The sequence below is a fragment of the Macaca nemestrina genome, chromosome 13 (assembly GCF_043159975.1).
Source record: "Macaca nemestrina isolate mMacNem1 chromosome 13, mMacNem.hap1, whole genome shotgun sequence".
In the NCBI taxonomy this organism is placed as follows: Eukaryota; Metazoa; Chordata; class Mammalia; order Primates; family Cercopithecidae; genus Macaca; species Macaca nemestrina.
Window position 1 is genome coordinate 65266584 of NC_092137.1, and position 25452 is coordinate 65292035.

The following is a 25452-nucleotide window of genomic DNA, read 5'->3' on the forward strand; positions in this document are numbered from 1 at the left end:
AAGAACATGACTAAACCATGCCAAAAGAACTTTCTTTTCTTTTATAAATTGTATGTATTTATGGTGTAAGACATGATGTTTTGATATATGTATACATTGTGGAATGGCTAAACTATTTAACACATACATTGCTGCAAAGACTTATCTTTTTGCGGTGAGAACTCTTTAAAACTACTCTCTTAGCAACTTTCAAGTATACAATATATTGTTACTATCTACAGTCACCATCATGTACAATAGATCTCATGAACTTATTCCTCCTATCTAATTGAAATTTTATTTCCTTTGACCAACATATCTCCAATCCCCCCAATCACCAGCCTCTAGTAACTACCTTTCTACTTTCTGTTTCAATGAGTTCTACTTTGTACAATAAATTCCACGTATAAATTAGATCATATGGTTTGTCTTTCTGTGCCTGCCTTAACAAAATATCCTTCAGATTGATCCATGTGGTTGTAAATGACAGGATTTCCTTCTTTTAAAGGCTGAATAGTATTCCATTGTGGTACACAAGTTTATGTACCACATTTTCTTTATCCATTCATCCTGTGATAGACAGTTAGGTTGTTTCCATATCTCAGCTATTGTGAATAGTACAGCAACGAACATGGGAGTGCAGATATCTCTTCAACATACTGATTTCATATTCTTTGGATATACATCCAGGGATTGCTGTTTTCATTTCTAAGTTTTTGAGGAACTTCCACACTGTTGTCCATAATGGCTATACTAATTTACATTCCCACCAACAGTATGCAAGTGTTCTCCTTTCTCCACATCCTCTGCAACATTTGTTATCTTTCTTCTTTTTGTTAATGGCCACTCTGATAGGTGTCAGGTGATATCTCATTGTGGTTTTAATTTGCATTTCCCTGATAATTAGTGATGCTGAACATTTTTTATATACTTATTGGCCATTTGTATGCTTCCTTTGGAGATATGTCTATTCAAGTCCTTTGCCCATTTTTTAACCGGGTTATTTGTTTTCTTTCTGTTGAATTGTTTGAGTTCCTCATATATTTTGGATATTAACCCCTTCCTTATCAGATGTCTGGTTTGCAAATATACTCTCCCACTCTGTTGGTTGTCTCTTCTGTTGATTGTTTGCTCTGCAGAGCTTTTTAGTGTGACGTAATCCCATTTGTCTGTTTTTCCTTTTGTTGCCTGTGCTTCGGGGTCGTATTTTTAAAAAATCATTTCCCATACCAATGCCATGATGCTTTTCTCATATTTCTCATATTTTCTTCTAGTAGTTTAACAGTTTCAGGTCTTAAATTTAAGTTTTTAATCCATTTTGAGTTGATTTTTGTATATGGTGTGAGATGAGGGTTTTATCCAGTTTTCCCAGCACCATTTATTGAGAGACTGTACAAAGCAGATTTCTAATAGAGTTGTCTAAAGAGACACCAGAGCTAGGGCAAGTAGTGACTTATGTGTGCTGCTCTGGCCCACAAAACATGAGTATTTAAGCAGGAATGTTACTGTGGATTGAAGATGGCTGCAAATTCTTGGTTATTCCCACCATTAAGTGGTGTGGTCTAATTCTCCTCCTTTGAATTTGGGCTGGCCTTAATGATTTGCTTGACTGACAGAATGAAATAGAAGTAATGTTCTGGGACTTCTGAGGCTAGATCAGAAGAAGTCTTGCAGCTTCTACTTACGTTTCTTAGACACTCACTTTGGGGGAAGTCAATCACTACATAAGAGACTTGACTTCACCAAGATTGCCATACTGTGAGGAAACCCAAGCTACCCACACTGAGAGAACAAGAGATGGCCAGCTAGCCCCAGCAGATCCAAACCCACTAGCCAAGGTGCCAGTCACGTGAATGAATGAGACATCTTGGACATTCCAGACTCAATAGTTGCAAGGTGGGAAAGAACTGATGATCCTAATAGATAGCCACAACCTAGGCCACAAGCAGACGACCCCAAGTGAGCTGTCCCAGCCATCTCTAGCCATTAAGCCACCCCAGCTTGGGATTTCAGTCATTGTGAAACCGAAATGAGACCTCCTGTTAGGCCCCATCTGAATTTCTGGCCTATAAAATCATGAGCATAAAAAATTGGTGGTTGTTTTATGCCACTTCTTTTTGAGTGGTTGTTGTTTTATGCCAGCGTGGTTTAGGCTGGTTTGTTATGCAGCAATAGATAACTGGAACAGATGCTGAAGTTATCATTTATACTCAGTTATTGCTAAAATAATGCAGTATAACACATGACTCCGGAACTCAGTGGGTTTCAATAAGCATTTATTTTTCTCACACACGGGTCTGTGGGTTGACTGGGGTGTTCTTCTTTAGGCTGTGAGGCAGTTGGGTTTGGTCAGGGCTGCTGGCTAAATTCAGGCACACTCCTGTCTTTGTTCTGGTGCCAGGCTGAAGGGGCAGCATCTACCCAAGGCATGCTGGGTCACATGTATGCAGGAGTCCACACGCATTTGTGTGAAAACATTTTGATGCCTCTGCTTGCAGCAGATCCACTTAGTCCACTAGCCAAGGAGCTAAATGGCAAAGCTCAAAGGCAATGGGGAATGCAAACTGTTACCTAAGTGGGAGAAACAAGGGAAGAAATTTTGGCTGAACAATACTTTAGCCTATCACGGGATCAGATGATAGTAGTAGTAATGCTGTCAGGCTGGATCACTTGTAAGGTGTTGCTATAATTCAGTACTTATGCATCTAGAAACCAGGGAAAACACATATAAGTACTGTGGGGGAAAGGGTCTAACACAGGAATCAACTTTGTTTTTTTTGTTTTTTGCACAAAATACCTACAAACATGAGGCATGTAACATTATCAAAAGACCAAAAAATGCAAAAGGAGAGGAAGAAAGAGGGAAAAAGGTGGCACAAAGTGAAACCCTTTCATAGAGAGATATAATAATACCACCAAATGTTGCTGAGGCCAGAAGAGGACACCTATTTCTTGGTTTGCCTCACAAGTAGGCAGAGTGGCTACAGGGCAGCCCTCTGGAGATAAAATGCCCCAAGAGACCAACTCTTTCCTAAGGAGAGTTTTTGCTAATTCAATGATAGATATATGTGGCATAGTATAAGGCACCCCCAAACAGTGCTCTCACACTCAGCACCACACAATAGTTCAGGGAGTTCCCCACTCCTAGTTGAGGATTAACTGACTATTATTGCAGCTTTGGAGTGCACAGGTACAGCACAAAAAGCTGCAGGCAGCAAGCAGAGTTGGTGCAAAGGGGATTCAGAAAGGCTATGGGAGGAATGTGGTATCTGAACTGGGACTGGATGGAGAGGCAAAACAATGTGGAAGCAACACACAGTGCCACTTTTGCAGGAGGCATAGAGGGCACAAGGCTAGAGAGCAGGCTGAGGCGAGATCATGGCAGGCCTCGAATGCCAGGATGAGGAACACATTCTTAATTCAGTGGGAGCCACTGAAAGCTTTTGAACAAGAAGTGATATGAAGGAGTTGTCCTCCAATATCATTTTTCTGTGTTTCTTTAGTAACAGAAAGTCCAATTTTTTAACTGGGTGCATGCCTGTGTAAAACAAAAATTACATTCCCTAACTTTTCTTGCAACAAGGTATGGTCATTTGACTCAATTCTTATCGATGAAATATAAGAGAAATAATGTGTGTGACTTTCAGGAAGTGTTTTTAAAGGGAGAAGGCATGCACTCATTTCTCCTTTTTTTCTGCTGGGTGAAAGCTGAACTTTATCCTAACATGTATGTTACTCATTAGGAAGATTAGCCTGGGGCAAGGCAAAATAAGGATGGTTGGAACAAGAGGAGCATTGCAGGTGGGAAGACTAATTAGGAGAACATTTCAATAGCCCTGATAAGAAGTGAGGAAATAAGGGCCTGCGGCTTGAGAGCCTGAGGCAGGAGAATGGCATGAACCAGGGTGGTGGAGCTTGCAGTGAGCCCAGATCACACCACTGCATTCCAGCTTGGGCGGCAGAGCGAGACTCCGTCTCAAAAAATAAAAAATAAAAAAAATAAAAAGAAGTGAGGAAATAAGAACTGAGCCAGGGTGGTAGCAGTGGGAATAGATGGGATGGGCAGATGTGATAAATATTGTGAAAGGAGTCTCTGTGGGACTTGGCAATTGATTAGATGAGAGAAGGCGCCACAGAGGGAAGAATCAAAGTTCACTTTGAAGTTTCACACAGAGGTGACTGGGTCGTCAATTATGTTTTAACAGAAAGGATGAGCAGACTTGAGAAAGGCAACCATGAGTCTAGTTTTCAACATTTCGAGTTGGGATGACTGCTGGATATTCAGGTGGAGATGTAAAACAGGCAGCCGGAGACTCATTTCTGATGCATTATTTGAGAGTCTTTTGCATAAACGTGGTAGTCAAAACAAAGGGAAGGGCTGATTGGCAAAACACAGTGTGTGTCTGCAGGAATTACTCTTTCTTCAGTGCACATAGAGAAATGAACTGCATTCTGGAAAGCCAGATACAAATATATGCAGCTCTTCATCTGACATTCCCTCCTCCCCGCCACCACACACACACACACACACACACACACACACAAAATCCCTACAAGTTCTAGCCAATAGCTGGCTGGCTCCAAGCAATAAAATACTCACTGTCTCAAAATTTGGACAGCTCCTTAAAGTTCCTTATGAAGGCATTTTGATTTGCACAAATATGTCACGACATGTTTTAAGATGACTCCTTTTTAGCAAGAAATCTATAGTAAATTGCCTTCCTCCTTAATTGAGGTTAGCCACAATTAAGTCTTCCCTTGCCTGGCACAGTGGGTGGTGCCAGCTACCAAGGAGGATCCCATAAGCCCAGGAATTGGAAAACCAGCCTAGGCAACACAGCGAGACCTTGTCCCAGAAAGAGAGGAAAGAAAGGAAAGAAAGGAAAGAAAGGGAAGAAAGGGAAGAAAGGAAGGAAGGAAGGAAGGAAGGAAGGAAGGAAGGAAGGAAGGAAGGAAGGAAGGAAGGAAGGAAGGAAGAAAGAAAAATAAAAAGACTTCACTCACGGAAGTCTTTAAAGAACAATTCACAAGCAGAATAAGAAAATATAAAAATACAATAACTGTGACACAGTAAAAAGACTCAGCAGAAGTTTCCCTTGTAACTCGTGTGGCCAAAGCAGATATCAAATAAAAGACGAAATAAACAGGAAATCCACAGAACATGAACAATGAGGAACCACTCAGGATGGCCAAACCGCCGTCTGGCTGTTTTCGCGCCAGGACTCAGGCCTGGTAATGGAAGAGATTAAAATCCAGTGGCTTGTGTTTCAGCTTGGGTTACGTGGCAGAAACCAACTGGAAGAGGTGGCGTGAGAGCTCTGTTTCTTCTAGAAGAGTTTTGCGTCTTAAACGCCCATACTGCAGACAGCTGCCAGGCGGGCGACCCAGCCCCAGGCCACACGCCTAGGAGCGCCCCAGTGCGCGGGGTGGCGCGGCCCAGGCGCGCTGGGTTTGGTGGCACCTCGAGCCCCCTTTCTGTCGCGGTACGGCTGCGTTACAGCCCTAATGAACGCGTGCGAAGGCTCCCCTCATTCATCCATCCTCCGGTCAATCCTTTGTCTCAGAGCCGGGCCTTGCTGGACACCATGGCGTACTTTACCCGCACGAGCCCCTGAGGACCCCTGGAAGAAGGGATTTCCGCAGGAGGGGACGCGGCGGCAGGACCGCCCTGGGCCCCCTCACCGCGCGCGGCCCCCTGGCGGGAGAGGCCGCGAGCTCTGGAGAGGAGCGCGGGCGGCGCGGAGGCGAAAGCACCACCTGGGAGGGAGAAACCCTCCCCTCCCCTCCCACAGTCCTCAGGAGGAGGAACGCCCCTGCGTTCCAAGTTCTCCCGGGCCCTCTGGCCCCGAGGACTCAGATCCCGGCCGCGGGAGAGGGCCCGGCAGGTGCCAACGAGCCCGGGCGGGCCTTCAGCCCGCACTTCCCCGCGGTCGCCCGGAGCCGGCCTCCGTTAGCCGGGTGAGGAGGCGGCTTTTGGCGCCAGGATTGCCCGGCGCCCCCCGCGCCCCCGCGGCCTCGGGTGGAGCCTCCTGCCCGGCCGCCCCCCGCGGCACCCCCGACCCGGGTGGGGACCAGAGGCTCCCAGCGGCGGCTCCCGGGCTGTGATTGGCCAGCGCCGCAGGGGGCGGGACGGCGGGCGTGAAGTGGGCGGGCTGGGGCCGCTCACGCTCACGCTCCCGCTCCCGCTCCCGCTCCCTCCTCCTTCCCTGTCTGCGTCCTCGCTTGCGGCTCCCGCTTGCATCATCTCCAGCCGGCCGCTGCACCGGGGAGGCTGGGCGCGGCGCGATCCTCTCCGTCCGCGGCTCCAACCCACACTCCGCGCTTCTCCTCGCCTTTCTCGCACCTGTTCCTGCGCCAGGCCGGGAGACCCCCGGGGCGGCTTCCCAGAACCTGCGAAGCACAGCTGGCCGACCTCACCATCGCCGACTCACCATTCATTGGGAGCCCCGTCTTTTGCCAGAGCCCACGTCCCCTGCCACCTCTAGCTCGGAGCGGCGTGCAGCGCCATGGAGAAGAGCAACGAGACCAACGGCTACCTTGACAGCGCCCAGGCGGGGCCTGCGGCCGGGCCCGGAGCTCCGGGGACCGCGGCGGGACGCGCGCGGCGTTGCGCGGGCTTCCTGCGGCGCCAAGCGCTGGTGCTGCTCACCGTGTCCGGGGTGCTGGCGGGCGCGGGCCTGGGCGCGGCGTTGCGCGGGCTCAGCCTAAGCCGCACGCAGGTCACCTACCTGGCCTTCCCCGGCGAGATGCTGCTCCGCATGCTGCGCATGATCATCCTGCCGCTGGTGGTCTGCAGCCTGGTGTCGGGGGCCGCCTCCCTCGATGCCAGCTCCCTCGGGCGTCTGGGCGGCATCGCTGTCGCCTACTTTGGCCTCACCACGCTCAGTGCCTCGGCGCTCGCCGTGGCCTTGGCGTTCATCATCAAACCGGGATCCGGTGCGCAGACCCTTCAGTCCAGCGACTTGGGGCTGAAGGACTCGGGGCCTCCTCCTGTCCCCAAAGAGACGGTGGACTCTTTCCTCGACCTGGCCAGGTAACACTCTCCACCTCGCCCAGGGCCCAGTGGGAGACGCCAGCTCTCGGATGCCCTCCAGTTCATACACACATATGCACATACACTCCTAAGAGTTAATTCTTAGTTGGCTGCTGGTGGCGTTTAACGTTTTAAAAATATCAAAATGACGTCTGGAGTCTTTGCGTGCTGACCACACCTTTGCAAACAGCTGGGGCGCACCGCACAATCGAAAGAGCAGGGCCGCATCTTTGAGCAAGAACCAGTCCCCACCGTTAAGTGGGCGTGTGTTAGGGAAGAGCCCCACCTGTTCTTTACTCATACTCTCGCGCTGCTCTCCCCGGTAAAAATGTTCCGACCACGCCCCAGTGGCTTCCCCTCATTTTCTCCCACATGGTGCCTAAAAGCTTCTGGGAGCATTGGTTAAGTTTTGCCTGTTGGGTCATCCGGCTTGCAATCTTTGGCCTTCTCTGTTACAGTCCTTGGCTGCGAAGGAAGCTGACAATTTTCTGCAGTTATCAGTGGACCCACAGATAGTAGGACTGAGGTTAGTTGAGTGAGGCATATTGCCCAGAAATATGCCTCTCCTGAGGGCTTGGGGCTTGGGACAGGTTGCTGTCCACCGCAGTAAAGACCACTGCAGAGTGTTGTGTTTCTTTTTTTTTTTTTTTTTTTTTTTTTTGAGACGGAGTCTCGCTCTGTCTCCCAGGCTGGAGTGCAGTGGCCGGATCTCAGCTCACTGCAAGCTCCGCCTCCCGGGTCCACGCCGTTCTCCTGCCTCAGCCTCCCGAGTAGCTGGTACTACAGGCGCCCGCCACCTCACCCGGCTATTTTTTTTTTGTATTTTTTAGTAGAGACGGGGTTTCACTGTGTTAGCCAGGATGGTCTCGATCTCCTGACCTCATGATCCACCCGTCTCGGCCTCCCAAAGTGCTGGGATTACAGGCTTGAGCCACCGCGCCCGGCCAGAGTGTTGTGTTTCAAAGGCCTTTCTTTGTGCCGAAGTGTGAGTTCTAGAGGGGAGGGAGAGAAGCATCTTCACTTAACTTTGCCTGCTTTTTGTAATTCTTAGAAGTTGCATTTTGTCCTTTGAGATGATGTAGTATCCTTTCTGTGACTTACCCAAAACCTTGGTCTCTCCTGGTTTCTCCATTAGCCCAAAGTTCACAAATGGGAAAACTGCAGCCTGGAGGCAGTTACTGATCTAACCAGGTTCAGTTGAGTGAGGAGTCCAGCTGGCTCCCTCTCCAGGTTTCTGATGATTTTGGATTCTGAGCCTTGGAGTTATTAATGTATTTTGTCTTGAGTTATTGAGGCAAAGCTCCTCATTGCTGAGGTTGTGAAAAACAGCAAACCCTGGGCAAAGTGACTTGCCTTTCCACTGTTTCCATTTCTCCTTCTGGAAAATGTGATGGCTGTCTGCACTTAAGAGAGAGATTGTTCATTTAAATCAACAACAAAAATTTAGGACATCTGTATTAAAAAAAGAAAGAAAGAAAAAGAAAAAAGAAAGAAAGAAGACAAAAAAACACTCTCATGAGGGAGACCAAAAGTTCTTGACAAAAGGGCAGATAGTGGTGGCCTCTTAGGACTTTAAGTGGATCACAGCTTTTTTTTCTTTTTAGAGTCTGGATCTTGCTCTGTTGCCCAGACTGGAGTGCAGTGTTGGGATCCTAGCTCACTGCATCCCCGAACTCCTAGGCTTCAGCGATCCTCCTGCCGCAGTCTCCAGAGTAGCTGAGATTACAGGTGCACACCACCACACCCAGCTAGTTTAGAGATGGGGTTTCACTATGCTGCCCAGGCTGGTCTAGATCACAGCCTTTGTTCTGTGACTGGCGGCTAGATATTGCAGTCCAGACACTTTAACTTTGGGAACTAACTTTTAGGTGAGTGCTGAAAGGAAGTCTCCTGAGGTTGAGAGCACCTTTAGCTTATTACCTGCAGGATGTCGGTCAGCTCTCTCAGGGAGGGAAGGCAGTTCTGGGGTTAAAGGATTATTCTTTGCAGGGATCTGTGACCCAGGGAGGGAGAATGGATGTTCAGCCCTGCCCTGCTAGTGGTCCCGCACTGGGAGCCTCAATAGGATCTTTTATCTCCAGAAGAGGGGGCAGTGGTGGTAGGGGGGTACCTCATTACCTCCAGCTCCAGAAGGGACTTCTTGTTTCCTGATCATCGTTTTCTAGTTTTAGACCCAAGCCCCTTCAGCTCCTGCTTCTGACATGAATGGTGTACCCAGCATCATAGCTTAGTAGTGTGGGTGCAACTTTTCAATGACTTGGGCCGCACCTGCTTGGAGGGCTAAGAGAGGCTTTGTTGTGGCTTGTTGGGGATAGGTAGTGTTTCACAATTCTTCCAACAGCCAACTGCATCTAATCCAGCAGCTCACGGATAAAGGTAGGACAGGTGGTATATCCTATTTTGCGACTGAGGAAACTGAGACAGAGATTAAGCGATTTGCTCAAGGTCATGGAGTGGCTTACAAAGAAAAGATTAGAAGGACTGTGGGTCTCCTACCCCACAGTGCAGGATTCTCTCTATTTCTCCTAATCCCTCTTCCTCCAAGTCAACATGCCTTAGTAATGTCACCTGCCTAGTCTAGTGCGGCTATCTCGGAAATGCTTTCTCTGGGTCCAGAGAGGAACCTGGTAGGCATATGACTGGGTCAAGACAAATGCCCCTTTCCTCCAGCCAGCATGGAGGCTGAGCTCCTCGGGCGAAGGAAAGTATGTGTGCACCTGCTGAGGTTTGGTCTTAGGCTGAGCAGCTTGTGAAAGGAAACTAAGTCCCAAGCCACCCGGAAATGCTTCCTGAGTCTGGAGAGTCTCTGATGTCAAATTTTAAAAATTGCTTCCTTCAAGGAAACCTCATGGATGTGGATTTCATGTTACTCTGGGCATCTTCTTTGGAAATGCAGTGCCCATTCCTTTCTTCCTAGGGGCACATGAATGAAATGAGACTCTGCCAGTAAACACCTCAGTTATCCAGCAGGCCCTCTCCAGGTAGCTGCTCAGAACTTAAACACCTGGAAGAGTGGGAGAGGCCTCTGATGAGTCAGCATAGCTGCTGCCAAGGCTTTGTGCTAAAGTCCATACCCTTTCCTGATGGTAAAGTGCCCCAAAATTCCCCAGGGTCTCTCTGTCATGATTTCTAATTTGGTTTTTAAAGCTGGAACTACAAGTCAGAAAGAGATGAAGCTAGTAGGTGTTCATTACATGTGTATACATATTTTTTAATTCAGAATGTCATTGCTGAGTGGTTTGATCTCCCAGCACACAATGGATTATAAATAACAATGTAGAATAGAGAATTGGGATGAGAAGGCTGGTGCTAGAAGCACTGAGAAGGGATGGCCAACAGTAGCTGGCAGGTGGAAGAATCATAGTCTCTTCCTGAGCAGCCCGGAGTTCTGTGCCTGGGAATCCAGAACAGTATAGGACTTTCAGAACTATGTGTGACCTAAGTGGTTGACTTGTGGCTTTTCATCCAAAATGAAATAGTTGGGCACCAAAGAGACAGAAACAGGAAACTAGCCATTGTGGAACTTCTTGGTCCCTAACAATGCTTACTGGTTGTGGGATATGTCCATAACTTTTCCATTCCTTGGTTTCCTCATCTTTATCATGGGAATCATGATGGTACCTACCTCGCAGGATTGTTCTGAGGGTTAGCTGGGTTGTGTCTAAGAGCTCTAAAGCTCCTCTGGGTTCTGAAGCTGTTAGAATAGTGCTGGCCCAATACACCTGTGCTCTTGTTATAACTAGAGTGATTGGGTTTTCCAGTTCACCTGAGCTAATGGGGATGGCCCTCTTTCCATAACCTGAAATAAAGGAGGCTAGATGGGAAGAAAAGGAATGTTTAGGGGAACTCAAGATGACTTGAAGCTAATGTAGTCTTTTTTCTTTTTTTTTTTTTTTTTTTGAGGTGGAGTCTCGCTCTGTCGCCCAGGTTGGAGTGCAGTGGCCGGATCTCAGCTCACTGCAAGCTCCGCCTCCCGGGTTCATGCCATTCTCCTGCCTCAGCCTCCCGAGTAGCTGGGACTACAGGCGCCCGCCACCTCGCCCGGCTAGTTTTTTTGTATTTTTTAGTAGAGACGGGGTTTCACCGTGTTAGCCAGGATGGTTTCGATCTCCTGACCTCGTGATCCTCCCGTCTCGGCCTCCCAAAGAGCTGGGATTACAGGCTTGAGCCACCGCGCCCGGCCGCTAATGTAGTCTTTAGGTATATTGGGAACCACATGGCATCTGGAGGAGAAGTGAATAGTAACTGACTATGTTTTAGACTACTAATTAATAGATTCACACTATGGAAAATTTGGAAAGTGGAGAAAAGTCAAAACTAAACATGGAAGAGCCTTCCGTTCTGAAATGGGACAGAAGTCCCCACAGATCCTCACTGACATTCCGGTTTCTTTTTCCCCTGCCTTACATGCTTATGATCTCCAGTTCACCTCTGCTGTAAATTGAAGGGATTGAGGCAACTGGTTTCTAACATTCCTTTGGGCTCTAAAGTTTGTAGTTTTCGAATGGAGAACCAGGGCGTAACTGCCAAGGAGGCAGGTAGGGACAGAGCCTAGGCCCAGGGCCTAGGCAGCCAGAAGAATGGCCGAGGGCCACCATCTTGCAGTAGCATAGTAGGCTGTGGCCGTGTATATAGTAAATACAATTAGGATTTTATCTGTTGCCCAGTTTTCTAGGGTTTTTTTTCTCCGCTCGTGCTAATTTTCTTAATAGCAAACCATGCTCTGAGCCTTTCCCTTCACAGAGGGAGGTGTGCTGGACTTACATCCTTCTCAAGGATGGGTGTGAATAGGTATGGTGCTTCTCAAGCTGCAAAGAACACATTTCTTGAATAGGTGCAAAAAAAAAAAAAAAACTATCAGAGACTGAGATTTAATATTAGCCCCCTGTGCTTGCCTTGGCAGCACATATACTAAAACTGGAACAATCCAGAGAAGACAAGCATGGCCTCTGTGCAAGGATGACACACAACGAGATGTTCCAACGTGAAGCATTCCATATTTTTTTAATTAAAAACATGGTAATATTAGCCAGCAAAGTTGAGGAGTGAGTTGTGAACAATTTCTTTTCATTATTGACTGTGGCGGGTTGTTGTAACTATGCCCGTGTCTCTCTCTTCTATAGGCAAGATGAAGACTTAGCACATCTAACAAGGATCCAAATTAATTGCGTATGTGAGAGTCGGGGGGCGGGTATAGTGTGGATGCCATAATGTAAAATGTATTTCTTATGGTAGGTCAAAATTAAAAACATGTGTGAAACCTCTAAGATACACTACTTAAATCTAGAGGCCCAAGTCAGTCCAAACTAGGAGATAATGAATGAACAAGCTTTTCCAGCGCTATCTAGTGACGAAAGGAAAATAATAGCAGCTTGTAATTTTTTTTAAAAGAAAGATTTTAACTCTTGACCATTTCTTTTACCACCCAGGAGGACACCTGAATAGTTTAGAGACAGAAAAAAGCATCAGTCTAGGGAGGTGGGTAGTGCTGAAGAGCAGACACTAAAGCCAACCACCTGGATTTGAAGCCCAGCTCTATGACGTACTTGCTGTACATGCACAAGTTGTTTGTCCTCTCTGTGCCTGAGTGTCCTTATCTGTAAAATGAGGCTAATGAGATCTACTATCTAGAATGGTTGTGAGGATTAAATGAGTTAATATATGAGTGCTTTGCTAATATTCTAGTGTGTCCCAGCTTCTCAGGGACAGCTGAGGGCTATTTGATACTGAGCATGAGTGCTGCTCTTAATCTAATTTCCCCCAAAAGTTCCCCACTCCAGGGGTTCAGCCCTACCCTTTCCAGCTGGAATCTAAAACTGGATGGAGGCCTTAAAGAGAGGATAGATTCACACCCCCATCATCAGAGTGCAAGTCCACCAGTCCCAGCCCTTCCTCAGCTCAGCCTTGTAGGGGGTACCAAGATCTGAAGGGGCACATCCCTGTTAACTGGCTCTGTAACAATAAATACTAGGGATAATAAATATTCATCAGGTGTACATACTGTGCCATATCCTGTTCTGAAGAGTCTTTGAAATTTTAATAGATTTGGTAAAGAATTTTTGAACTTAAATAAAAGGAAATAATTCTGGAACAAAATATGCCCAAGCAAAAGTAAATTGTTTTGCATTCTTTTCATATAGAACAGAGAAATGTATACCACCCTTGACAATAGGATCAGAAGAACAAACAGTATCAGATATTACAGAAAGAATGTCTTTGAAGTTTTTCACTGTGTGAATTGCATGGGTCTGCATAGCACCTCCCACCGTGGTTCTACACTGGCCAGTTCAACCTCATTTCATACTAGTTTTTCTGTTTGTTTTAAGTAATGTATTCAAAGATAGCACTGGAAAAGCTTGTTCATTCATTATCTCATAGTTTGGACTGACTTGGGCCTCTAGATTTTAGATTTAAGTAGTGTATCTTAGAGGTTTCACACACGTTTTTAATTTTGACCTACCATAAGAAATACATTTTACATTATGGCATCCACACTATACCCTCCCCCCAACTCTCACATACTCAAACCAAAACACAGGCTCCACTAAACAATATTTTAAGTGTGATACATGCTGATATTTTTGTCTTATGTATTTCATCTTTTATAAAATACTGGTTAAAGCCAATACATTGATTTAATGGTCTACTGATATTTGAGAAACTTTGGCCTAACACATATGTAATTCAAGTAGATCTCTCAGGATCAAACAATGGAAAAAGGAAATATTTGCAAACTTGAATAAGATGAGGAGCTCAGTGCTTAGAAGCATCCTAAACCCAGTGAAAGTGGGTGATGTGCGGAGGTGAACACAGGATGACCATTTGGTCCTCCTGACTTCTGGACTCTGGATTTCAGTACTGTACATCTGGGCTATCTAATACAATAGACACTAGCCACATGTGGCTACTTAAAATTACGTCAAGTGTAAATAAAACTTAAAAATCAGTGCCTTGGTAGCACTGGCCACATTTCAAGTGCTCTATAGCCGCAAGGCTGCCATATTGGACTGCACAAATGCAGACATTTCAGTTGGATGGTGCTGGCCTAGATGGAGCAGAAATGGGAGATGCTCAGTGACTGGGCATTGGTGTCTCTATGTGCTAAATGAGGGGATAGAACTGGATCACCTCTAAAATCCCTTCCAGCTCCATGTGTCTGATTTCAAAAGCCCATGAAGCTACTGTGTGAATGTGAGGAGTTGGGAAAGTGCCTGAAGACAGAGCTCTGGGAAGAAAAATTGTTTGCGGGAGAGGCAACTGATCCTGGATTAGAAGAGAGCTCAAGAGTAAGAACCAGAGTTTACTGCAGCATCCGTGTCTGAAAGCCAAAGGAGAGAGGGAAAGCAGAGGACAGAGAAACATGTTGCTTTACTCTGGCAGCCTCGTCTCCTTGCCCTTGGTGACAGCAGGAGGGCACTGCTCCTGCTCCTGGTCTGTGGCAAGCAGATGATGAAAGTGAAGGAAGATGCTTTCTATCGTGCTTCAGCTCACTGCCACCAGGAGAGTCCTTCCCAGAGACTGTTATCTGAGAAATGAGCTGTATAATCTAAAAAAAAGTTCAGCCCACCCATTGAATGTACGTATTTTTTAGTTGGAAAATCTCTATCAGTTATTACCATATTTTTATGTTAAGTTTTTAAACAATTTCAAGGTATGATTTATATACAATAAATGCACTCACTTTAAATGTACAGTTCCATGAGTTTTAACAAATGGATAACTCATGTGACCACCACCACTATCAAGATACTGAACTTTTCCATCACCTATAACTCTTCTCAGCAATCCCCATTCTCCACCCCTGGCCTCGGGCAACTGACCTGCTTTTTATCACTATAAATTAGTTTGGCTTTTTCTAGAGTTTTATATCAACAGAATTATTCAGTATGTACTCTTCTTTATCAGTCTTGTTTTGCTCAGCACAGAGTTGCTGAGATTATCCATGTTGTTGCGTATATCACTTGGATTCCTTTTTTTTTTTTTTTTTTTTTTTGAGACGGAGTCTCGCTCTGTCGCCCAGGCTGGAGTGCAGTGGCCGGATCTCAGCTCACTGCAAGCTCCGCCTCCCGGGTTCACGCCATTCTCCTGCCTCAGCCTCCCGAGTAGCTGGGACTACAGGCGCCCGCCACCTCGCCCGGCTAGGTTTTTGTATTTTTTAGTAGAGACGGGGTTTCACCGTGTTAGCCAGGATAGTCTCGATCTCCTGACCTCGTGATCCACCCGTCTCGGCCTCCCAAAGTGCTGGGATTACAGGCTTGAGCCACCGCGCCCGGCCACTTGGATTCCTTTTATTGCCAAGTGGTATTTCGTTGTATGGATATTTTATAATCTGTGTATCCCTTCATCTGTTGATGGACATTTGGGTTTTTGACTATTATGAATAATGCTGTTATGCATACAGGTCCTTTTTGCAGGCATATGTTTTTATATTCCTTGGCTAAATATCTAGCAGTGGGCCAGGCATGGTGGCTCGCGCCTGTAATCCTAGCACTTTGGGAGGCCAAGGCGGGCAGATCACTTCAGGTCAGGAGTTTGAGACCAGCCTGGTCAACATGGTGAAACCCTGCTGCATTAAAAATACAAAAATTGACTGGGCGCAGTGGCTCATGCCTGTAATCCCAGCACTTTGGGAGGCCGAGGAGGGCAGATCACGAGATTAGGAGATCGAGACCATCCTGGCTAACACAGTGAAACCCCATCTCTACTAAAAACACAAAAACAAAATTAGCCAGGCATGGTGGCGGGCGCCTTTAGTCCCAGCTACTCGGGAGGCTGAGGCACGAGAATGGTGTGAACCCGGGAGGCAGAGCTTGCAGTGAGCCAAGATCACGCCACTGCACTCCAGCCTGGGAAACAGAGCGAGACTCCATCTCAGAAAAAAAAAAAAAAAAGATTAGCCAGGCGTGGTGGTGCACACCTGTAGTCCCAACTACTCGGGAGGCTGAGGCAAGAGAATCATTTGAACCCGGGAGGCAGAGGCTGCAGTGAGCTGAGATCTGCCACTGCACTCCAGCCTGGGCAACAGAGTGAGACTCTGTTTCCAAAATAAAAAAGCAAAAAAAAAAACTAGGAATGGAATTGGTGAGTCCTATGATAAGTGTCTGTTTAACTTTATCAGAAACTGTCAAAACACATCACATTCTTCTGAGGAACTTGATTTTGGGGGGATAGAAGTTGCTCTTTTGCTTCTGGACCCCTCTGTTCCCATTGGATTTTGTAGACTAGATACTGTAGACAGTCTGAAAACAGGTGGGTGTGCTAGTGGCTGTTAAGTGTAGATGTTCTGGGTTAAGGACAGGGCCCGTTCTGGGTAAGATGGTACTGGGTTATTGCTTGTAAGAAGAGATTGGGCAGGACAGATAGACGAAATTAAACAAACAGTGTTGTGCTCTTTAGAAGAGAATGCATTTCAAGGCTGTGGGAAAGGCTGTGCTTGCACCAATTGAGGAAACAGCTAATCCCTGAATGATGTGAGGTATTTGCCGGGGAAATTGTTTCCCATGAGGAAAGTGGAGGGCTTCTAACCCAACTCTTTTCTGAACTTCCTGGTCCTCATGGAGAGAGAACCTTAGAGCAGCTCAGTCTGTCAACAACTGAGGATTGTTGTGTGGTGGATACAGAACAGAGAGACGTTGGCACAGGGCCCCTTGCTGCTTCTGACTAGGGCAGAAAATGGAAATGAGATGCCAAACGTAGCCCCCAAGACTGAAATATGTAAGAAAGTTGCTTTGTAATGGAAATAATAACAAATGTAAGTTGTTATTCATCTATGCTCTGAAAACTAGCCAATATAAGTTGCCAGTCTGTTTCTACTTTTTAAAAAGTAAATCTAGCTGTGATAAGAATCAAACTTCTGGTCACAGTTTTGCAACAACTTAATTCAGCTAAAGATTAATTTTTTCTTCTTAAATGCAAGCATGTACTCTGGTATTCTCTAAATATACTAAAAGCAATTCAGGTTCTGTGGACAAGTTTGGGAAACGCTGTGTTGCAGGCTATATATGCTGGCCGTCCTGCGAGAGCACCCTAAGTGTTCTAATGCAGTGATTTTTGCATCTTATTAACTTTATTGGCTGCTTTATTGCTGCATAACAAACTACTACACATTTAACAGCTTAAACAGCTTAAAATCTCACATATTTACTATCCTACAGTCTCTCTGGGGTCAGGAATCTTGGCACAGTTTAGTTGGGTCCTCTGCTTCAGAGTCTCTTACAAGGCTGCAATTAAGGTGTTGGTCAGGGCTAGGTTCTTATCCACAGGTCCACCTGGGGAGAGATTCACCTCTGTGGTCATGTTGTTGTTGGCAGAATTCAGTTCCTTGAAGTTTGGACTGGGAGCCTCAGTTGGCTCTTGGCTGCAGACCACCTGCAGTTTCTAGTCTCATGGGCCTTTCCAAAGGCCCTTGCATGGGCCTTTGCTTCATCAAAGCATGCAAGCAGAAGACAATAAGAAGAGTCAGCTAGCACAATGGAAGCTACAACCTTATGTAACCAAATCATGGATGGGACATCCCATCACCTTTGCTGCATTTGTTCATTAGAAGCAAGTCATAGGTCCACCCACACTAAAGGGATTACCCAAAGGTGTGAATACCAGGAGGCCATCTTAGACTCTGCCTGCCACAGCTGGGTTGCAGCCAGACCTGCCTACCTCTGAAACCCAATGCACTGCAAATAGTTACCTGGAGATCCGGGTGAGCAACCCAGCTTCTTATAGAAGTAAGAATTAGTGGATAAGTTTGACACAAATTGTTAAGAATGATTCAGAGCCTTTTGCTCTTCTAGACTTACTCTTCTTGCAGGAAGTGAGAACAAATGGACTGTCAGCTGGAATAGAATTTCTTGTATATCAAGACCAGCATCCTACACAGAGCCCTCAGTAAAACTATTTGCATGAACAGATTTTGGGCTCCATCAGGTCGATTGCCCTCCTTTCACAACAAATGTTTATAATATCCTTAATTCTAAGATGAAATCCATAAATAAAATGTCCCTGCCCACATAATTTCAAAATATCAATATGATGTAACTGTAATATACAAAAAAGAAAATAATTATAATAAAACAATGTGTTTCAATATATGCATGCTCTAAGATAAAGTGGTTGAATGCTTGCTCCTGAACGCAGAATCATTGCTAATGAGATAATTCTAAATGCAGACTGTTACTTGACACTGGGTGTGAAATTAAGGACTAAGATTCTACAATTTGCCCTGGTGGTGTGATTTTCCAGGAAGACGAATAACATTTGGAAACATTCTGAACAAAACAAAACAAAAATCATCCCATAATTTGCAAGTCATTACATTTCTGGAAAATTCAGTGTATGTTCAAATTGTGAAAAAAGGAACCTTGTTTTGGAATTAGTTTAGTCTTCAGTAATTATAGATAAGGTTCTTATCTACAGGTATGTCATGAAGGACATGGGAAGGCCTTGAGACAATTCATTATACAGGACTCTACTGCACTGAACAGGACAAATGTGTGGGACCTGGCATTTGTCCCCACACACTCCCCCCAATTCAAGAATGCCTCAATTTTGTAACAACAAAAATGCCCTTGGATTTCACTAGTGGGCAGCACCACTCGACACTGCACACCACTGCAATGGTACCTAACCTCTAGGTGAGAGGAAAGCAATGCAGTTATAGACTTGGTTGGACACAGTTAAGCTCAGATATCAAGGAGTACCATGAGAAAGACAAAAACGAAAATCAGTGGCTTCAAAGTATCTACTGTGGCCCAGCACCGCAGGCACAGTTAGGGTGCTTAAATCAAGCAAAAGATGCAGTGTCAGCTGAGGGTGGAGAGAGAACACCGTGTTAGGGTTTTAGAAGTGGACATCTCAAAGCAGATACTTTGTACACTGAATTTTAAGAATACTGATGAAGCCAGGTACCATGGCTCATGCCTGTAGTCCCAACACTTTGGGGAGGATCACTTGAGCCCAAAAGTTCAAGTCTGCAGTGAGCTGCAATCACACCACTGCACTCCAGCCTGGGCAACAGGGACCTCATCTCTAAAAAGTTGTTTTAAAAGAATACTGACAGAATGCTTTCTTTTCCAACAGAAACCTGTTTCCCTCAAATCTTGTGGTTGCAGCTTTCCATACGGTAAGGCTTGATACTTTGCTAAAAATATGAAACCTTGTTGGAAGAAATATTTAAATTACTGCTATGGAGTTAGGTCAGGTAGAACAGGGAGAGACGGTGGTGTTAACAAAACTTGGTAAGATTGGCCTAAACTTTAATAAATGGGTACCTAGAGTTAAAAAACAACAACAACAAAATAAATAAAGACTGAACAAATAAAACTTTCCAAAATGTCCCACTGGTTCCAAAATTTTTTTACATCACCTAAGAAATACCCTCAAATCACATTTTGGGGATGTCTTAAATATTATAGACTTAAAAAAAATACACTTTTATCTTTTTTTCTGATTATAAAGATAATATGTGCTCATTGCAAAAAAAAATTAAAATACAAAGAAGTGTAAGAAAACAAAAATTGGCCGGGTGCGGTGGCTCAAGCCTGTAATCCCAGCACTTTGGGAGGCCGAGATGGGCGGATCACGAGGTCAGGAGATCGAGACCATCCTGGCTAACATGGTGAAACCCCGTCTCTACTAAGAAATACAAAAAAAACTAGCCGGGCGAGGTGGCGGGCGCCTGTAGTCCCAGCTACTCGGGAGGCTGAGGCCGGAGAATGGCGTGAACCCGGGAGGCGGAGCTTGCAGTGAGCTGAGATCCGGCCACTGCACTCCAGCCTGGGCTACAGAGCGAGACTCCGTCTCAAAAAAAAAAAGAAAACAAAACAAAACAAAAATTATCCACAGACACTGTCTAGAGCTACCCATTCTTTTGGTATACCTCTTTCAGATGTGTATTTTCTATGACTGTATACACATACATTTTAAAAATAAGCATACCGTCTGGGTGCGGTGGCTCATGCCTGTAATCCCAGCACTTTGGGAGGCCAAGGCGGGCAGATCACTTGAGGTCAGCAGTTCGAGACCAGCCTGGCCAACATGGTGAAACACCATCTCCATGAAAGACACAAAAATCAGCCAGGTATGGTGGCATGCGCCTGTAATCTCAGCCACCCAGGAAGCTGAGACAGGAGAATTGCTTGAACCTGGGAGGTGGAGGTTGCAGTGAGCTGAGATCACACCACTGTACTCCAGCCTAGGCAACAGCTAAACGATGCCATCTTGCCTCACGTCCCTGGCTTTCAAGAGTGGAGGCTCAAACCAGATTAGAAACAGAGTGAGACTCTATCTCTAAATTAATTAACTAATTAATTAATTAAAAGCATACATAGTATATACACACACTACACGTGTCGCTTCATAGCCTGCTGTTTTTTTAAGGCAGTATATTGTGAATATTTTCTCATGTCGGTAGCTACCCTTCTGCATGACGCCATGGCTGTAGAGTATTCCGCTATAAGAGCATAACATAATTCTCCTCTACTAGTCCCCCGCTGATGGATGTTCAGGTTGTTTCTGGTTTTCCCCTATTTTTTGGCAATGCTGCAAGTAACATCCCTGTGACAATTCTTTATACAGAGAAAGAATATAAAGGCCTAGATTATGTGGTCTAATCTTACAAGCAAACACTTTTCTGTTTCGACTTAAACCTCTCATTTTTGTTTTGTTTTGTTTTTTGATCTGCATATAAGCACAGGAGTGACTTGTATATATAATGTGAGGTAGGAAAAAAATATAGGTGTATGGGACTTTTTTTTAGTACCTGTCACAGAGGAGGTGGGTGGGTTTGTTTGAACACCTCTGCCTTTCTGTAACACTGATAAAGCTGAGAGAAACCAGAGCCCAGCAAAAGCAGGCAGAAAGCAGGCCTTTGAGTCTATACTTCCTAATTGCCTCCTCCTGACAGTTCAGGGACCAGATGCCCTTCAAAGGGGCCGGGAAGGACTGTCCTAACAGATTCCACTTGTTAGTACATACTGCCACAGGGAGACACCTATGTGCACCATGCAGAAGCATGTGAAATCAACCAGGGGACCAAAGCTAGAGAGACACCTCACTTCTGTTAACTGAGTCCCCCTGAAGACTCAGCTAAACAATGCCATCTTGCCTCACGTCCCTGACTTTCAAGAGTGGAGGCTCAAACCAGATTAGAAACAGACAGTAGAAGCAGTCATGCTCAAATACATTCTAGAACAAAGTGGGGCGTAAATAAATCAATGAAAATAAAATGATACAATGAAAAATGAACTTTGACATTATGGAGTTAATGCCAAGGTTATTCAAATAATATGACATATAAGGCTAAGGAAATATCAAACTATCAGCATAAAATTGTGCAGCCTTTCTTCTCCAAACCATTGCCCAAAGAACATAAGCAAATTCTCCCTGTTTCCGTGGGACACTAAGCAACCCAGAGATGTCTTGAAGTATCTGCTGGCTTGGTCCTAATGTAGCTTTTGTACAGTTCTCAGAGGCTCTTGTCAGGCCAGCCAAGTGAGGAATGCCCAGGACACTCAGTGTGATTAGTGACAGAAGTAGCGAGAGCACAGCAGTGCCCTTGGTTCCTCTAGGTCAGTCTTCACCTGTGCACTAACAGTGGATTTTTTTTTTCCTCTTGATCACAGTATGCAACCGATTATAAAGTCGTGACCCACAACAGCAGCTCTGGAAATGTAACCCATGAAAAGGTAAAGCTTTTTATAAGGTCACTTGTAAAAATATGTCTAAAGCAAATCTTATTTCTTAATTGAAGGAGCATACAGGATGTGTCTTTTTCCCAGCTGGGCCGAAAACTTTGGGGTTTGAATGGGCTATTTGGAGCGAACAGGTTAGGTTTGCTCCTTTGGTTGTTTACCAACACAGCCAAACACCGTGTTGCTCTCAAAGCACTGCAATCCTCAGAGGATCCGTAAAACATTTTGTTTGTTGATTTATTCATTGTTTGTTTGTTTGAAACAGGGTCTCGCTCTGTTGCCCAGGCTGGAGTGCAGTGGTGTGATCATGGCTCACTGCACTGAACTCCTGGCCTCAACTCATTCTTCTGCCTCAGCCTCCCGAGTAGCTGGGACTATAGGCGTGTGCCACCATGCTCAGCTAATTTTTTTTTTTTTTAATGTTTTGTAGAGATGGAGTTTCACCATGTTGTCAAGTCTGGCCTTGAACTCTCCTGGCTTCACATAATCCTCCCACCTTTGCCTCCCGAAGTGCTGGGATTGTAAGTGTGAGCCTGTGCCTGGCCCCAGAAAACATTTTATAAAACCTTTTCTACCATCTGGAAATGTAATTAATGAGTGATTTAAACTACCCCTACACCTATTACATTTTTTAAAAATCAACATAATATAAGGGAGAAATAAAAATAATTTCTAATAAAATGATCCATATTTTACCATGTAAATATACAACTATACTAGAAGACATAATGAAGTTTTCAGATGCTTGCATTACTTAGAATAAATAAATTGAGATTTAAAAGCAGTGAGATAGAAGTCAACTCAATATTGTTGGCACATTTTTTGCTATTTTTCCACATATTTTGAAATACATGCTAAATAAATATTTTTGTATATGTATACAGAATTACCCCAAAAGCAACAGCTACAAGTGCAGACCAACATTATGTCTCACACTAGTGACTTGGATATTATTCTAAAATGGCAAATAACACTTGTTGAAGTTCAGAACAAAATAAAGTCTTCCTTCAGTTTACATCCACTTGATATTCTTGGAAAATCCAGTGAATACTAAAACTATGCAGAAAAAATATTTATGGGTAAAATGGAGTTAATTCTAGCTCAGTGTATTTTTTTTTTTTTTTTTTTTTTTTTTTTGAGACGGAATCTCGCTCTGTTGGCTGGAGTGCAGTGGCGCGATCTCAGCTCACTGCAGGCTCCACCTCCCGGGTTTACGCCATTCTCCTGCCTCAGCCTCCTGAGCAGCTGGGACTACAGGCGCCTGCCACCTAGCCCGGCTAGTTTTTTGTATTTTTTAGTAGAGACGGGGTTTCACTGTGTTAGCCAGGATGGTCTCGATCTCCTGACCTCGTGATCAGCCTCCCAAAGTGGCTCAGTGCATTTTAAACAGCTTTTTCTCCCTATATGACTGTCTGATAGGATGCTCTGAGGCCTGGGGGATGTAGGAAAGTCTGCATTTTGTTGCCTGAACATTTCAGAACAGTTGGCATTCTTAGTACCCTGCCTACTATTTCCCACTAACACACCACAATCATTATGACAACCAAAGTGCCCACACACATTCCAAAAGTCCCCTAGTGAATGATATCCCCCCGTTCATAAATGTGAATCCAATCAGTGGTTCTTGATTTTAAAAAATGGAGGTCACTTCCCTCTGTCTGGCCAGAGGACGTGGCTGGAAGTCCAGCTGGGCCCGTTCTGACAGGCCCTGGATTCCACAGCTGGGCTCATTGGGATGTGGGTATCAGCTAGGCCTGCTTTCCAGATAAGTGGCTCACTTCTGCATGCCACCTTCTTGGCACAGACACTTTCCAACGTTATTTCATTTGAGCCTTAGGACGACCTGATCGGGTAGGATTTCATATCCCCACTACAAATTACTTGAAATTATGGTCTTCCAAGGTTGATCAAGGCCATTTTGGCCAGTTTTTAAAAAAAAAAAAAAAAACTAATTATTGGCCGGGTGCAGTGGCTTATGCCTATAATCCCAGCACTTTGGGAGGCCAAGAAAGGAGGACTGCTTGAGCCCAGGAGTTCATGACCAGTCTGGGCAACATAGTGAGACCCCATCTCTACAAAAACTAAAAAATAAATAAAAATTAGCCAGGCATGGTGGCACATGTCCATAGTCTCAGCTACTTGGGAGGCCAAGGTAGGAGGATCACTTGACCCTGGGAGGTCGATGCTGCAGTCAGTCACGATTGTGCCACTGCACTCCAGCCTGGGCAACAGAGCAAAACTATGTCTAAATAAATAAATAGAAGGAAACCAAGAGTGATGAGTAAATGCTAGAACACTAATTGTCTCTGCAATAACTTTAAGTTCTGGCAAATATGGCTGCTGTGACTTCTCCAGTGGAAATGCTGGTTACCTGTGAGCATCCATCTCAGCTGACATACACTTGCCTCCACTGTAAATTTCACCCAGGCATTTAAGGAGTCAGGCTTTAAGAAAGAGGCTGGGTGCACTTTGGGAGGCCAAGGCAGGCAGATCACCTGAAGTCAGGAGTTCCAGACCAGCCTGGCCAACATGGTGAAACCCCATCTCTACTAAGAATATAAAAATTAGCCAGGCATGGTGGTGGGCACCTGTAATCTCAGCTACTTGGGAGGCTGAGACAGGAGAATCATTTGAACCCAGGAGGCAGAGTTTGCAGTGAGCTGAGATCGTGCCACTGCACTCCAGCCTGGGCGACAGAGCAAGACTCCGTCTCAAAAAAATAAATAAAAGAAAAAAAGAACGAAAGAAGGCGGAGCAGTGTGTCCTCGCTGGTTCCAGCCTTTCCTAAACCCTGTGGCAAGAACACTGTATAAAGGCATAGCAGGTGTGGGCCTTGTCCCCAAGGATGGGATGTTGGTGACAGAATGAAAAGTCAAGGACCTAGCCAGGCATGGTGACTCACGCTTGTAATGTCAATGACTCAGAAGTCTGAGATGGGAGGATTGCATGAAGCCAGAAATTTGAGACCAGCTTGGGCAACATAGTGGGACCCCGTATCTAAAAAAATATATTTTCTATACTAGCCAGGTATGGTGGTGTGTGCCTGTAGTACCAGCTACTTGGGAGGCTGAAGTAGGAGGATCCCTTGAGCCAAGGAGTTTAAGATTACTGTACTCTAGACAGCAACAGAGGGAGACTTTGTCTCTAAAAAGAACTAAATCAATCAAGGACCCAGAGGCTCAAGGACACTTGGAAGGGTGCCTCTGACCCGTGGCTCTATCTTCCCTGCCCACTTTGATCCCATGTAATAACTTGCCACAGACACACTCCTCTTAGGCTTTAGTTGAATCATTAATTCATTAAACAGTGATTTACTGGCAACAGCCAGGTGCCCTTCCCAGGTGCTGGACTCCGGTAGTGCTCAATACAATCAAAACCCTGCTCTTACAAAGCTCATGTTCTAGTGGAGGGAATCATGTAATAAATAAGTATATGTCAGCCAGTGATAGGCACCAAGAAGAACATTAAAGCAGGGCAAATAGACAGGAAGTGTGTGTGTGTGTGTGTGTGTGTGTGTGTGTGTGTGTGTGTGTGTGGTGATGGGTACTATTTTAGCAGAGTGGTCAGGGAGGTCTTCTGATCGGGTGAGGGAGGAGCTATGGGGTAGATGTGGGGGAAGAGTGATGTAGGCAGCAGGAACAGAATCTGCAAAGGTGCACCAGCGAGACTGCCCGGGATGCAACTCTGGTTGTTTGTAGTCCCCTCGCCCCACCCAATGCTAAGTTTGCCCAGGTGTGTTACAGCCAGCATACCTTG

The 25452-nt window shown here is 45.4% G+C and overlaps 1 protein-coding gene and 1 pseudogene across 1 annotated transcript in view; both read left to right on the forward strand.

The window, feature by feature from the left end:
• The first annotated feature begins 6159 nt into the window (after positions 1–6159).
• LOC105465157 (solute carrier family 1 member 4) overlaps positions 6160–25452 on the forward strand; it is a 35321-nt gene continuing 16028 nt past the window's right edge. Inside the window, exons 1-3 of the mRNA XM_011713431.3 lie at positions 6160–7012; positions 19085–19127; positions 21628–21690. Of these exons, the coding sequence (XP_011711733.2) occupies positions 6486–7012; positions 19085–19127; positions 21628–21690 (633 nt within the window). The 5' untranslated portion in view covers positions 6160–6485. The remainder of the gene's footprint in view (positions 7013–19084; positions 19128–21627; positions 21691–25452) is intronic.
• Positions 11900–12016, forward strand: LOC112423774 (U6 spliceosomal RNA; annotated as a pseudogene).